The sequence below is a fragment of the Balaenoptera acutorostrata genome, chromosome 17 (assembly GCF_949987535.1).
Source record: "Balaenoptera acutorostrata chromosome 17, mBalAcu1.1, whole genome shotgun sequence".
In the NCBI taxonomy this organism is placed as follows: domain Eukaryota; kingdom Metazoa; phylum Chordata; class Mammalia; order Artiodactyla; family Balaenopteridae; genus Balaenoptera; species Balaenoptera acutorostrata.
The window spans coordinates 69460372-69474304 of NC_080080.1; the positions used below are offsets into that span (position 1 = coordinate 69460372).

General features: G+C 44.6%; 1 protein-coding gene across 1 annotated transcript in view; it reads left to right on the forward strand.

Annotated features, from left to right (window-relative positions):
- The first annotated feature begins 5879 nt into the window (after nucleotides 1–5879).
- CPA6 (carboxypeptidase A6) overlaps nucleotides 5880–13933 on the forward strand; it is a 264464-nt gene continuing 256410 nt past the window's right edge. Inside the window, exon 1 of the mRNA XM_007185024.2 lies at nucleotides 5880–6176. Within this exon, the coding sequence (XP_007185086.1) occupies nucleotides 6061–6176 (116 nt within the window). The 5' untranslated portion in view covers nucleotides 5880–6060. The remainder of the gene's footprint in view (nucleotides 6177–13933) is intronic.

Sequence of the window (13933 nt, forward strand, 5' to 3'; positions counted from 1 at the left end):
CCAAAGGTTTACCTTAATTACATCAACTTGGATTCTTAAAATGTTTCTGAGTTAGTTTCTGCAAGAGTACGTTTTATTTTAATTGTAGCATATTGAAAGTATTATTAGTTCAAGCTCCCTGTTTTCTTGGAATTTTAGAGACATTGAAAGGACACTTATCTCTACAAGCCAGCTGGAATAGAGCTCCTTTATTCTTCTATTTACTCTTTCCCTGTCCTTCAGCACTAAGACGATATTCTCATCTCTTCACATCTGAGCATCTAATACCTCTGAAGGTGGAACACTGCTGTCTGCCTGACTTCTCTCATTCCTCAAGACAGCTTTTCTTTCTTAAAACAAGTTCTATCACCTATTCTTCAATCTTTGTTACACCTGAAATTTCCACCCCCCCACCCTTAGTCTTTTTGTTTAAAATTGAATCTTTTTCACTGTTACTGTTTCCATTCTTATTTGTTTTTGTCTCTTTTTTTTTTAATCATCTTTCACTGCCCGAGGCAAACGGACTGGAGAGTGGTTCCGCAATCCTTTGTTTATTATTGCTTTTGACTTTATCCTAATCAAACTTTCTTAAGCTCTCTCTCATGCTCCATCCAGCTCAAATGACTCTTAATTTGCATTAGAACACTAATATCACAAATGGTGTAACACAGACATCCTTTTTCTGTCGTTCAGAATGGTAATTTCTAAAGTATTCTTATCTATGTTTTCTCTACCTCATTTCTTCATAATCGCCTTGGAGACAGGTATCAGGAAGGAAGGGGAAGCAGGAGGGAGCATGGGAGAGAAGGAGGGAGAGAAAGAAGGAAAAGCAGAGACGGAGAAGATGGAGGGAGAAGTCTGCTTTGCTGCTTGGAAGCAGCGAATAGGACTCCTCATTCCCACCTTCCTACATTAAAAAACTTTGGTTTTACTCCATAAATTCTATAAAACACATTTGTAATATAATTACAGGGGCCTAAAACATAATAATAGTCTTGTCCATCAATCACACTTGTTCTTCAAATTGCTCTTTCACCTGAGTGAGCAAGACTCCTTGTGTGAGGGACGTGGCCCTCACAAGAGGAAGGAAAACCCAGAGGAAGGAGAAGTTGCAGAATATTCAGGGAATATTGAAGAAGATAAAAATTAGAAAGTTTTCAAGGGCCGTAAATGCCACACTGGGAGCCTGAATGTCACTCTCTATCCTGTCTTGACTTAAGGAAGGACAGTAAATTCTGAATGGGACTTCTTTGCATATGCTGTTCCCTGTGCCTGCAGTGGTCTTGTCTCTGGCCCTCACTCCCTGCACACTACTCCCCTTTTCTTGGTAGAGCTGGCTCCTTCTCATGTTTGGCTTAAATATTTACTTCCTCATGACACCCTCCACATGTGATCCATTCCCTCGTCACTTTTTTTTCACAGCATTTGTGATTTGTTTCTATATAATTAATTAAACCACCAAGTGTAATGATGTGTTTATTTATCTGCCCAGCCTCTCCACTGGCATAAAGTGTCACAAAGTTAGGGACCATGAGTTTGTTTACAATGTTTCCTTAAAAATAATGACCATCTCTATCCAGCATTCATATCCCCATCCAGCCAAATCCTTCCCTCTCTTCCAGACCCAAATCAAGTCCATCTCTTCCATGAAACTGCTCACCCCTTTCTGTCCACAATGCATCAAGAAGAGGAGAGGGCAAAACAAAGACCCTCATAAAGCATCTACCTTTTTAAGCAGGCAAAAAAGAGAGACGGAACCCTAGGGAGGAGAGGAACAGAAGAAGTCAATGTCCCTGACCCCAAGAGAAAAGAGAGTTTCAAATAGGAGTTGGTAAACAGCCTTAGAAACTGCACAGATGCAGAACGGGCTGTGAACAAAAGCTTTTCCACTTGGAGATCACCACTGATCTTTAAGAGAAAGTTGCAAGACAAATACTGTATGATCTCACTTATATGTCAAATCTAAAAAAAAAAAAAAGCTCTACGGATACAGAGAACACATTTGTGGTTGCCAGAGGCAGGTCAAAAAGTCCCAACTTCAAGTTATAAAATAAATGTCATGGGGATGTAATGTACAGTACGCTGACTATAGTTAATAATAGGGTATTGCATATTTGACAGTTGCTAAGAGAGTAGATCTTAAACGTTCTCATCACAAGAAAAAAAAATGTGTAACTACATGTGTTAAATAGACTTATTATGGTGATGGTTTAGTAATATACCATATATTTAATTATCATGTCATACACCTGAAACTACCATAATGTTATGTCAATTATACCTCAATTTTTGAAAGAAAAAGAACATTAAAAAAAAAAAAGAGGATGCTTCATCGGGGTGATAGGGATGGGAAGCAAATTGTCAGGGTTCAAGAGTGTGCTTTTGAGAAGCCAGGAAAAAAGAAGAAAAAGAAGGAGAAGGGAGGAGAAGGAGAAGAAGGAGGAGGAGGGGGAGAGGGAGGGGAAAGGGGGAGGGGAAAGAGGAAGGGGAGGAGGGGAGGGGGAAGGAGGAGGGGGAGGGAGGAGGAGGAAAGAGAGGAAAGGAAGAAGAGGAGAAGTAGCTTGTGTCTGAGGAAGAGAGAAATGTGGATAGTTGACAAGAGAAAGATTAAAAACATAGGGGCGGGCTTCCCTGGTGGCGCAGTGGTTAAGAATTCACCTGCCAAGGCAGGGTTCGAGCCCTGGTCTGGGAAGATCCCACATGCCGCAGAGCAACTAACCCCGAGCGCCACAACTCCTGAAGCCCACGTGCCTAGAGCCCATGCTCCGCAACAAGAGAGGCCACCGCAATGAGAAGCCCGTGCACCGCAACAAAGAGTAGCCCCCGCTCGCCGCAACTAGAGAAAGCCCGCACGCAGCAACAAAGACCCAACACAGCCAAAAATAAATAAATAAAAACAAAACAAAAACCCAGAGGGGCAAGACGGTGCTGAATGAGGTTGGGAGGGAACTGTTAGTGATGTGTTGTTAAAGGAAGCTTCAGAACATTCCTTACAGAATTGCCAAGATTGCATAAGGCAGTAACCTAATTTCACATTTGCTCTTTCCTCACATGTGGGAACAATGGCAGGAAGCCATAGAAGAGACAACAGCAATAAGGTCTCTGTCAATAAGACACTGAGGCCTGAGCACAAAACCAACTGCGAGGGGAGGGTTGCTTGTACCGCAAAGCCCAAACCCACCCATCCACCTTCTCATGAGGTCTTTACCAAAACTCATGTACGTGGCTCTCGCTCGCATCCCTAAGAAAGGGATTTGCAAAACCTTCCCCCATGCATCACAGAATTCCAGATCTGGAAGAGACATTAAAAATGATCTAATCATCCACCACAATGGACCCAAGTCAAGGATGATGTTTTCCTTTCCCCACTGTAGTTTCCTTTTTTCTCTGCAGGATAATATTTCTTTTAATAAAGTTTACTCTTCCACCAAAATATGACAGAGGCATAGCCGATAAATAGAATGTCTCATCTTTCCATCTCTGAGTCTCTAACTGGTTTAATAATTCACTCCCTCTCAGTGCCTTAAAAATGGAACTTTTATCTTTGAATCCATCTATAAAAACCATTCTCTTCTCCTCCCACTTGCTAAATGGACTCCATTTATCACTCATTTTATGGGTGCTTATCTACTCCAAGGGAAGTCTGATCAGATAACCTGGTCCTTAGAAAAGCAGAGGAAGATTGTTAGGAATGGCTTCTATTGTTTGAGAACCTCTCTTTGATCTGAAATTTTTAGGAAGGTTATAGGATGTCTCCAGGGTGTTTTGCATTTTTGATGGCCCAGGAAATTATTACCTTGGTCTCAGAGTCTGGAGAGCCTTTGCTAAACATGTTCGCTGGATCCAACCCTTCAGGATGATTTGAGAATGAGCTTAATCCCCAGTCCGAGACTGTACATTCCTGGTTTAATGTTGTGATATAATATGACAGATTTATACATTGCTCTGACATAACGAAATGCAACGAGATGAAGTGTTTTATTTATACAGTAACCTCTTATTTCAGCAGCTCACGGACTGTTGTATAGGCTTTCTTGGCCTTGTAGAAAAGGCCCCAGGAAACATCCCTGTGAGCCTTGCAGCGCAGCCTCACCAGTTCACAAAGACCAAAGCTCTAGGCCAGGAAGTCAGGAAGGAAGAAAACAACAATATAAACAAACAAGAAAAAAACCCAGGAGGCCTGGGCACATCTACTCCTCAAAGGCACCCATACAGCTCTCAGCTGCCCAGGTGGCCTCTCCTGTATCCGGATACAGAGACCACAGAGTAAATGTTTGTTGAATGAATCCCTTCCCAGGTTCGGCACTCACTCAACAAACACGGTTGATCATTCCTTCAGTGAACACTGTTCCCTCTAGGAGAGAAAAGGCAGTCGTACAAAGATGAAAGGGATATAGCTCTGCATTCAAGGAGAAGGCAGCCTTGTGAGGAAAGCAGACAAACACTTAAAATTGAAGTGCTGTGCCCTACAGGAGCAGACATACTGGGTGTTAGGGAAGGGGATGCGGAGAAGAGATTAAATCCTGGGGTAGTTGTAGAAAACTTTAGAGAATCATCTCAGATGAAAAGCATTTCAGCTGTTATGGACCAAACTCACAGGACTCAAACTCAACTCCCCAGGTGGAGAACATGGGGAAAGATTTGGTGCCTTCTACCAGAGGCTCTGGCTATCATGTTAGAAGGTACAGGAGTTCTTGGTCACGACTCTTAAGGAAATTTGAGAAGTAAATGAGTGAGTGTGATAGAGGGACGCTGGCTCACCATCTTCCAGAGCACGACCAGGACTGGGCATGGCGGAGAGCAGGGGACACCCTAGATAACAATGTTCTTATTTACTAGAGCAAAGCATATCCTCCCCCAAGATGGGTTTTCCAGTGTATTGGGGTAGAAGCAAGTGAATGCCAAAAAGCCTTCTTCGTCACCAACTTGGGAAAAACAAGAAGGAACTGGCTTGCTCCAAGGTTTCCCTCCACCCTCTAGCTGTTAGAGAGAGAAGAAAAAGCAGACATCATTCTAAAGTAAAGCCTTGCTCCTCAAAGTGTGACTGAAGGACCAGCCGTGCAAGCATCAGCTGGAAGCTTGTTAGAAATGCAGACGCTCAGGCCCGGCCCCAGCCTGCTGCCTCAGAAGCTGCGCTCTAACGAGATCCCCAGGTGATGTGCGTGCAGGGCCAAGTTTGACAAGTCCCGCTCTAGACCAGCAGGGGGGCTAAATACTGGAATCACCTGAGGGGCTTTTTCAACAAATGATCCCACCCCCAGGAATTCTGATTTAAATAGCCCAGCTCCCTAAGTGATTCCAAATGTGCAGGGAAGGTGGTTCAGCACCCAGAGACCTCCAGTTCCTCCGTGAGAACCTTTGAAATAGCCGCAGGTCTGGATGCCGCCGCCATGGAATCAGCACAGGGGCACAGGGAAGCCCAGGGAAGCAGCTGCCCGTCCCGGTGCAGGTAGGAGCGGGCACCAGGCCTGGCTGGCCACGGCCCATCAAGACTGTTCACTGTGCATTTCAGAATGTGGACTCCGTGTTGAAATTTGCCATGGTAGATCAAAACACGAAGCCTGGAATGTTCTATGCCTGCGTGTTTAGCTCGTCCTCAAACAAGTCTTTTGCAATTAGGGGAGGAGGAAGGTTGTCCAAAAAAGTTAGGGGCCAAAAGTTGAAGAGCCAAAAAAAAAAAAAAAAAAGCCCCCAAAAACAAGAGGACAAAAAGAGGAGTTACCCTAATGAAGCGACACCCAGCAAACCCCTGCGGTGAGTCAGCACGGGGAGGCCCAGCCCCTTCGAGGGGAGCCTGGAGCTCAGCGCGGGGCTGGGCAGGGCTGTGTGTGGGCAGAAGCTGCTGCTTCTCGTCCCAAGACCAAGTCTGAACAGCAACTTCCCTCCCTCAGCTGCTTGAACTGTTTTTTTTTTTTTTTCCTCTGAGGCTGGAAAGAAGTGTCACATTTTGCTCCCTCCTGAGCCCGCTCCCCACCCTCTCCCAGGGACCGTGGGCTGGGTGGAGGGCGCGCTGGGAGCCATCTCCAGCCTCCGGTGACGGTAACTGCGGGAAGAACTTTCAGCCCCTCTCATCCTCGCACTATGAAGTTCCTCGGGAAGCCCAGCAGCCGGAGAGCTGCTTTGCTGCCTCTTTGCTTGCTCTTTTTGGAGATTCTGCACCCAGGGCACAGCCATCTTTACAGCAGCCGCTATGCTGGGTAAGTGGAGAGGCTCTCATGCCCTGATCAGCTTGGACTCCGGTCAGGGGGCTGGTATGCTCCTGAGCGTGCCTCACTTTCTCTGGTCTGTAGTCTCTGCGTGAATCTGTATGCTTTCCCGGTCACCTAACATTAAGTGTATATGCAGTCCCCTGGCTCTTTGGAGAGAATGTGGTGGACGCAAGTCTAGTTTCTCATACTGTTCATGACGTGCCAACCTCAGCCGTGGACCGGTGTTGATGGGGATTCTGTCTTTGGAACAGCGGTGGCCAGTATGTGCAGTGTTTGCCTTGGTTGCTCGGCAGGAAGGATGCTGTTGTGACACGTGAATTGTGACCTGAAAACTAAAGCTTCCCCTTTAGGATTGTATGCAGAAGCCGTGGGTGGAAATTCACCAGTGATTAAAAATCGTGTGGGTTTTTTTTTTTTTTTTGAGTGCTTGTTAGCCTACAGAGGGGTTATTAGATTTTCTAATCTGAGCGATGCAAATGAGTCAACTCAAAATAAGAAGAATAAACGTAGGCAACTGTAAAATTATGGTTGTTTTTCTGAAGGGAGAAACACAGAAGGGGAAAACCGTTTGTATTTCCCCGCTCTGTGGGTTAGCACGCTTTGTGTTTGCTTCGCATAACGAGGCACGGGGCTGCGTGTAAAGCGGCTGGGTCTGCGCATGTCCTATTATCCTGAAGGGTTGCTTCGAAATAATGCAGCGCGTGCTTTGCTTGAATTTGCAAGGGGTCGTTCTTTGAATCTGGAAATTATGGCATTCCTGCATTTTAGGGCTGGAAGAGCCTTAAATAGCTCCTCTAGTTCAATTCCTTTCTACAGAGGAGGAAAACCAGGGTCTTAAATCTTTTTTTTTTCTCAATTTAAAAATCTTTAATTGAGGTGTAGTTGGTTTACGTTATATTCGTTTCTTTTTAAAAATTTATTTATTTTATTTTGGCTGTATTGGGTCTTCTTTGCTGCACGCAGCCTTTCTCTAGTTGCGGCGAGCGGGGGCTACGCTTCCCTGCAGTGCGCGGGCTTCTCATTGCGGTGGCTTGTTGCGCAGCTCGGGCTCTAGAGCGCAGGCTCAGTTGTTGCGGCACACAGGCTTAGTTGCTCCGCGGCATGTGGGATCTTACCGGACCAGGGCTCGAACCCGTGTCCCCTGCATTGGCAGCCAGATTCTTAACCACTGCGCCACCAGGGAAGCCCTACAATGTTATATTAGTTTCAAGTGTACAACATAGTGATTCAAAATTTTTAGAGATTATACTCCATTTAAAGTTATTATAAAATATTGACTATATTCCCTGTGCTGTACAATATATCCTTGTAGCTTATTATTTTATTTTTTAACAGCTTTACTGGGGTGTAATTGCTTTACAATGGTGTGTTAGTTTCTGCTGTATAACAAAGTGAATCAGCTATATGTATACATATATCCCCATATCTCCTCCCTCTTGCGTCTCCCTCCCACCCTCCCTACCCCACCCCTTTAGGTGGTCATAAAGCACCGAACTGATCTCACGTGCTCTGCAGCTGCTTCCCACTAGCTATCTATTTTACGTTTGGTAGTGTGTCTATGTCTATGCCACTCTCTCGCTTCGTCCCAGCTTACCCTTCCTCCTCTTAAATCTTTTAAAATAGACTACAGTTGCTCAATGATGGCCAGTTGAGGAAAACTTTCATATCTATATGAATGACAGCCAGGTCTTGAAGCAAAGTTGTTCTTTCTAGGAATACGTGTAGAGAAGGATTTATAAGTGTGATCCTGGAAAACAGAATTGTTTCCGTTTCTCTCCTGAAGAATCTGGGCACTGCTTTAGAGTTCCCCTGAACACAGTACTTACAGAGGAAATTGTTCCCTCAGTTTAAGGGGACATGGGATGGGGGTGGAGAGGTGTTGGTGGGGAAAAGGGCTGTGGATGGTAATACAATCCCCAAATTTTCCACTCCGGTGTTCCTGGGAGAAACAGAGGAGTTAACGTCTGAGGGCTGCTTTTACGTCTCCTGGACACACGGTCCAGGCTTTACGTCCATCATTTTTCACCGCCCTCGGAGCCCTGGGTAAGGAAGACGTGTTTAGTGACTGACGGTGCGGGCTAAGGTGTGGCGGCGTTTACTCCGACTCTTAATGGATGTCAGGGCTGTGATAAACCTATCACGGATTTAGATGCGCCCGTGTGACGTAGGGCCTCGCTCCTCCGCCCAGCGGCAGCCCCGTCCATAATGATTTCAGTGTGTGGCCCTCATCAATGGTAAGTGACCAAGCCTGCTTCGGCGGAGCAGGTGTGCACACTTCCCTAAACGCCACTTAGAAGAAACGAGGCCAAAGGCGGCGGCCTTTTCTTAGAGAATTTTGACTCTTTGTGGACGAAGTTGCACTACCTTTTCTGTTGTTCTGCAAAGAAAGTAATAGTTGCCATTTTCTCTTTGGCTGCTACCTAATAAGTTAGTCCCAAATGTATAAATGAAAGGTGACTGAAAGTTGGAAGAAAAAGATGAAACATGAGACGCTGAAGGGAGCCTTCCCTGTCCATCACAGGAGAGCTTCTCCAAAACCGGAGAGGTTCAGCGCATACTCGCCATCGAAAATGGGGGATTTTTACCTTCACTTTATTAGATACGTGTCATTCTCTCGTCACCGAAGACAGAAATGCTGCCTAGGTTTGGGATTATTTTGCTCTACCTCCCCAGGAACTACTTTCTGCAAGTCTAGCTAAGAACCTGGTGGAACGACCCGGTAGAATAGTATTGAGCGTTATTTTTTGTTGCTCATACAAAGTTATCATTCTAAACCGCCTCGTTTTTGTCCCTTAAGTAATTTGTTTTGGTGGTGTTGGTAGTAATTATGAAGCAGCCCTATCTCTTGCATTTTTGTTAAAAAAAATATTTTGGTAAGTCTTGGTTGAATATAATAATAAGTGATTATCATTTGCAAGACTCTGAGCATGGACAAAAAATAGAACCCTCGGGGCAGACCAACGTGCTTCCTGGGAGCAGCTAATGAGCCTAGGCTTCCTTCTACCCAAACTGGTAACAATTATGTGGTGGCAGCTGTATGACAGATGCTTGGAAATAGCAGATTTAAGCATCTCGTGAAAAAAAGGTAGAGACTACAAGGAAAATCTGACAAAAACGAATTATCTTTTTGGATAACTACATCAAATTACTCACGAGGAAGATTTAAAAATACATAGAAAAGGAATGAAGCCAAGTGTGGGAAATAACTTGACATCAAATAACGTTTATTGATACTCTGTAAGCAGGCTTCCAGGGCTGCAAATGCACATCAAACATTTTGATGATAAACAAACATCAGTCAGTGAATGAGACTCTGACTAGGGCAAATATCACTCTGTGTTCTCTCCTTTTCCCTCATCTCCTCGTATTCCTGGAAGCAGACCTAGTTAGTTACTATACTGTGATCCTGAGGGCAAAAAAATAAGGATCTTCTGCTTTACATGAAATGAGGGTAGATTTTTCTAGTGATGGTAAAAGAGAGATCTAAGCCAGTGACACAATGAATTCTGGCAATGCTGTAGAACCAAAGTGGTTGTGATTCTTCAAGAACCACTTATTTGGTACTTTCTTCATGTATAATGTTTATAAATCCTGAAGTTCAACTGCCTGGCTTTTGATTTCTGCTTTCCCACACCTAGTAGCTCTGTTACCTTGGGTAAGTTCCTTAACCTCTCTGAGCCTCAGTTTCTTCACCTGAGACATGGAGACAATATTAGAACCTTCCCTGCCAAGTTGTGGGGATTAAATGCAATGGCATGGGTATTGCGTGGTTCTTGGCACTTTGTGATCTTTCCACCCTGATAGCACAGAAAGTGGCCACGGGCGTGTGCCTCATTCCTTCAGTGAGGAGTATTCCAGTGCCTACTTGTGCCCAGAGCATTGGTCAGCAGAGCTGAGGCCCTCTGAGAGCTTGCAGTTTAGTACAGAAAGCAGCCCCACACATAATATTAAGATGTACACAGTGTTTGAGTGCTGTATGGGATGAGCAGCCTACTGTGGGAGCATTGAAAGAGATCTAGGCACCAAGAAGGAGGGTAGAAATCCCTTCCCAGGCCTCCCCTATTCCGGTCACCCAGCCTTCAGGTACCTGGGCTGCGGGTGGAGAGAGCACAGACTTCCTGCCACCAGCCCTGCTCCGGGGGACGGAACCCCCTGGTGCTGGGTCTGCCTGCGAGGCCTCCCGGACTCCTCCTTCCTCTGCAGCCCTGCGTTTGGTGAAGACCCGTTGCCTTCTCTTTTCTCTCGCCTTCTCTTTTCTTTCTCGGGGAGAAGCTCCAGTGACCGGCCTCTTCCCCATGAGCATAGGTGTGTGCAGGCTGGTCACAGCCCCCTTGCCAGCTGCTGCATTCTGATTAGCCAGTGTCCGTGCTGTACCCACCCCCATCCCTGTCCCCCATCCTGCCATCCCCCCCCCCACACACACCCCAGTTATTTGTCAGGTTCACTAGTCATCCATGAGAATGGGATATGGAGATCCAGGAATTAGACTTGAAGGAAATAAGACTTCTTAAGGCAGTTTGGTCCTCGAAGTCCTGTAAACAAAGAGGCCCCAAATTTGGATGTGATGTATTGAAGAGGACTGAGAAATACACAGACTCAGGGGAACAGATTTGGCTTCAGGGACATCATCCTTGTCTTCCACCTTACCTCTCTAGCTAGTCCCCTCTGTCTTTCGACAGAAGCTTTTAAGTCTTTTGCCCTCTGATGGTGGCTTCCTTGGAATGTTCTGACCGTTTGGAAACCTAGGGCTAGAGTACAAGACATCCAGCTGCTCGTGAATCTGAGCGTTATCTTCTCTGTTGGTAGTTAAAGCTCTTTTCAGATGGGATGGCCATGAATCCTCACTTGCCGGGGACTGTCCTAGTCTGCACCTGCTGTTCTGGGGTAGTAACTGACTGTGTACCCCTTTCAGTCTGAGAAGGGTCCTGATTTGGATGGCAAATTGTGGTGTCAGCCTTTTTATTCTCCACTGTGTTTGTTTTCTTAATGAGCTTTACTTTAGGTCTTCAACTACCCTCTTATTTCATTCTTTTTTTTAAAAATTTTTGAATTTTATTTATTTTTTATACAACAGGTTCTTATTAGTCATCCATTTTATACATGTTAGTGTATACATGTCAATCTCAGTCTCCCAGTTCATCCCACCACCCCCTCCTCTGCCACTTTCCCCCTTGGTGTCCATACGTTTGTTCTCTACATGTGTGTCTCTGTTTCTGCCCTGCATCTTATTTCATTCTTAAAGAGCAAGTTTATCTCTAGTTCCTTCCATTCCCCTAAAAAGAATCCTACTTGTCCTCTCTTTTGTAATAGCCACCAGCCATGTTTAGGACATCTTTATCTCAGGCTAGGTTAAGGTAACTTTCTCCTAACTGATCTACCTTCCTCCTAACTGATCTACCTTCCTATAGGCCTTTCTCAGTCTGATGCTACAAGACTTCTGCTGTGTTACTCTCTTGCTCAAAGATCTACTTTGGCTACCTATTGCCAAATACATCAAATCCGTTCTCTGCCAGGCTCTCAAGGCCTCTATAATCGGGCTCTCTGGTTCCTCCGTCTCTATTTTACTCTCCTCAGCCCTGAAACTCCCCTGTTAATCAGAGAATAGAGAGCTTCAGCCTTGCTCATCTTTAACAAGCAAGGCAGGCAGGCCTTACTCAGACAGAATAAGGGCCTAAAGCAAGGAGGAGGCATCTCAGATCATGAATGATAGATTAAAACGTGCAGGATAGATACAGATTGGGGGCATGAGGCGCTGGGAAGGGTGTATGGTGGGCTCTGAGGTTGCTTTTGAACTTTTGCCCCCCCGCAAGTTGGTCTGTGGTTAGTAGAATAGTTCTCTAGCGTCTTCTGGAAATTCCTTTTAGCACTGGGCCCTAATTAGTGGGAGATTATTTTCGGTTTTCCTTAGGCACTAGCGCACAGTGCAGCCCCCAAGTGTGGATTGTTTATCAGCTGATTACACAAAAAGCTTTCTTCCCCACCATGTGTTGCGTGTCGGGGCCTCCAGCTTTGCTTGTTAGGATGCACAGTGCTACAGCTCCTACCCCTGACCTGGGCTCACAGACAGACGGTCCTCCATAGGGATCAGGATTCCTCCTGCCGCTAAGCGGGTGGAAGGAGGAGTGTTTCATGTGCTTCTGGGCCACTTTCCCCTTGGAGCCCAATCTGACGATGGAGCTTTTATTTTACGGCGCCAGGATACTTTCTGGGTAATGCCATTAAGCCTAATCACTTCCACCCTGTGAAAAGCAGTGAAGGATGTTAATGGGTCATAACTTCACAGCCTAGATTGTGCAAGCTACAAAAGCATTATGTTTTCTGTCTTTATACATGGAACTACTGAACGGAAAATTAAGACTTTTGTTGTTTTAGAGTCTTCATTATGATCAATCTGTAGATAACTAGTATATAGGATTAGAATTTGCTTTGCCAAATAAATGCCTTCCCAACCTGCGTCTGGGCATTAACTTCTTTATGATAAAGCAGAATGCAGAATATGAAGCTTTAGGATCTTGTTCTGGGTAGTATAGTAAATTTCCTTAAAGTTTTCTTATTAAAGGTTGAAGAAAATTTCTAAAGGGTTTTCTTCAACAAAATTACCACCTTTGTGCTTTTTCTCAGCATACTTTGAAAATAGTAAAACATTTTCTTATTTTAATATCTATGTTATTAAGGATACTGTTGGGTTGTTTTGTTTTTCTTTCACTTTTTTGCTAGAACAAAGACCCCAAAATTCAATGGCTTAAATGAGAAATTTATTTCTCTCTCATGTAAAAATCCAAAACTGGTATAGTTGATGGTGCTGGAGAATCAGGCTCCCTCTGTCCTATACCTCTGCTGTGCTCAGCACTCAACTCCCAAATTTGTTAGGAAGGAGTCTTCCAGCTCTGCAGTCCAGCCAGCAGGAAAGTGGAAAGGGATGGTCACTCCTCTTTCCTTTAAAAGCACAGTCCGGAAGTTCAAACATCACTCCTTACTGGCCAGAATCAGTTAGATACCCTCAGCTGCAAGGGAGGCTGTGAAATAATGGTCAGATCTGGAAGAACATACTGTGAAATAACTAGAAATCTCTCTCTCTCTCTGTGGTCACTCTGATATTTAATGAATGCCAACCCATTCTTCCTTCCACTTGGTTCTCCTAAAGAAATAATCCACCCAAATGGGCATTCAGAATTTTGCACTTCAAGCTGATATAAAAGTGTGCATTTTTATTCTGTATATGGTCTTTTAAAGTCAGAGTGTCAGAACTGAAGGAGACCAAAAAAAAAAAAAAAATTCATAGCCCAATCCTTTTATTTAATACATAAGGAAGCGGAACTCCAGAAAGGTAAAAGGATTTGCAGAGCTGATGGTGGAGATGGGACGAAAATCCAGGTCAGCCAAGTTCACAGCTTTTTTTTTTCTTTTTCTCTCTTTTTTTTTTTTTTTTTTTTTTTTTTACAACACTGTCTTTGGTGAATCCAGAAAACTTCTTACTCTTTTCTATTCCCTAGACTTGTTGGGGGTGAAGTAAAGTGAGTTGGCAAGGCTGAGAAGTGTTTAATGAGGGGGGATTTCATTTCATTTCTATAAACATTTGTAGGGGATCTGGCCCTCTGCTAGTCTGGGACTACAGAGATGAAAGAACTGTCCATGTGTGCAGCATAATGAGTACTCGGGCAAGTAAACAAACAATTCCAACTCTGGGATCACTGTGCCCTTAGAGAAAACTCTTGGAGCTGGCTAAGTGCAGGAGAGGGTCACTT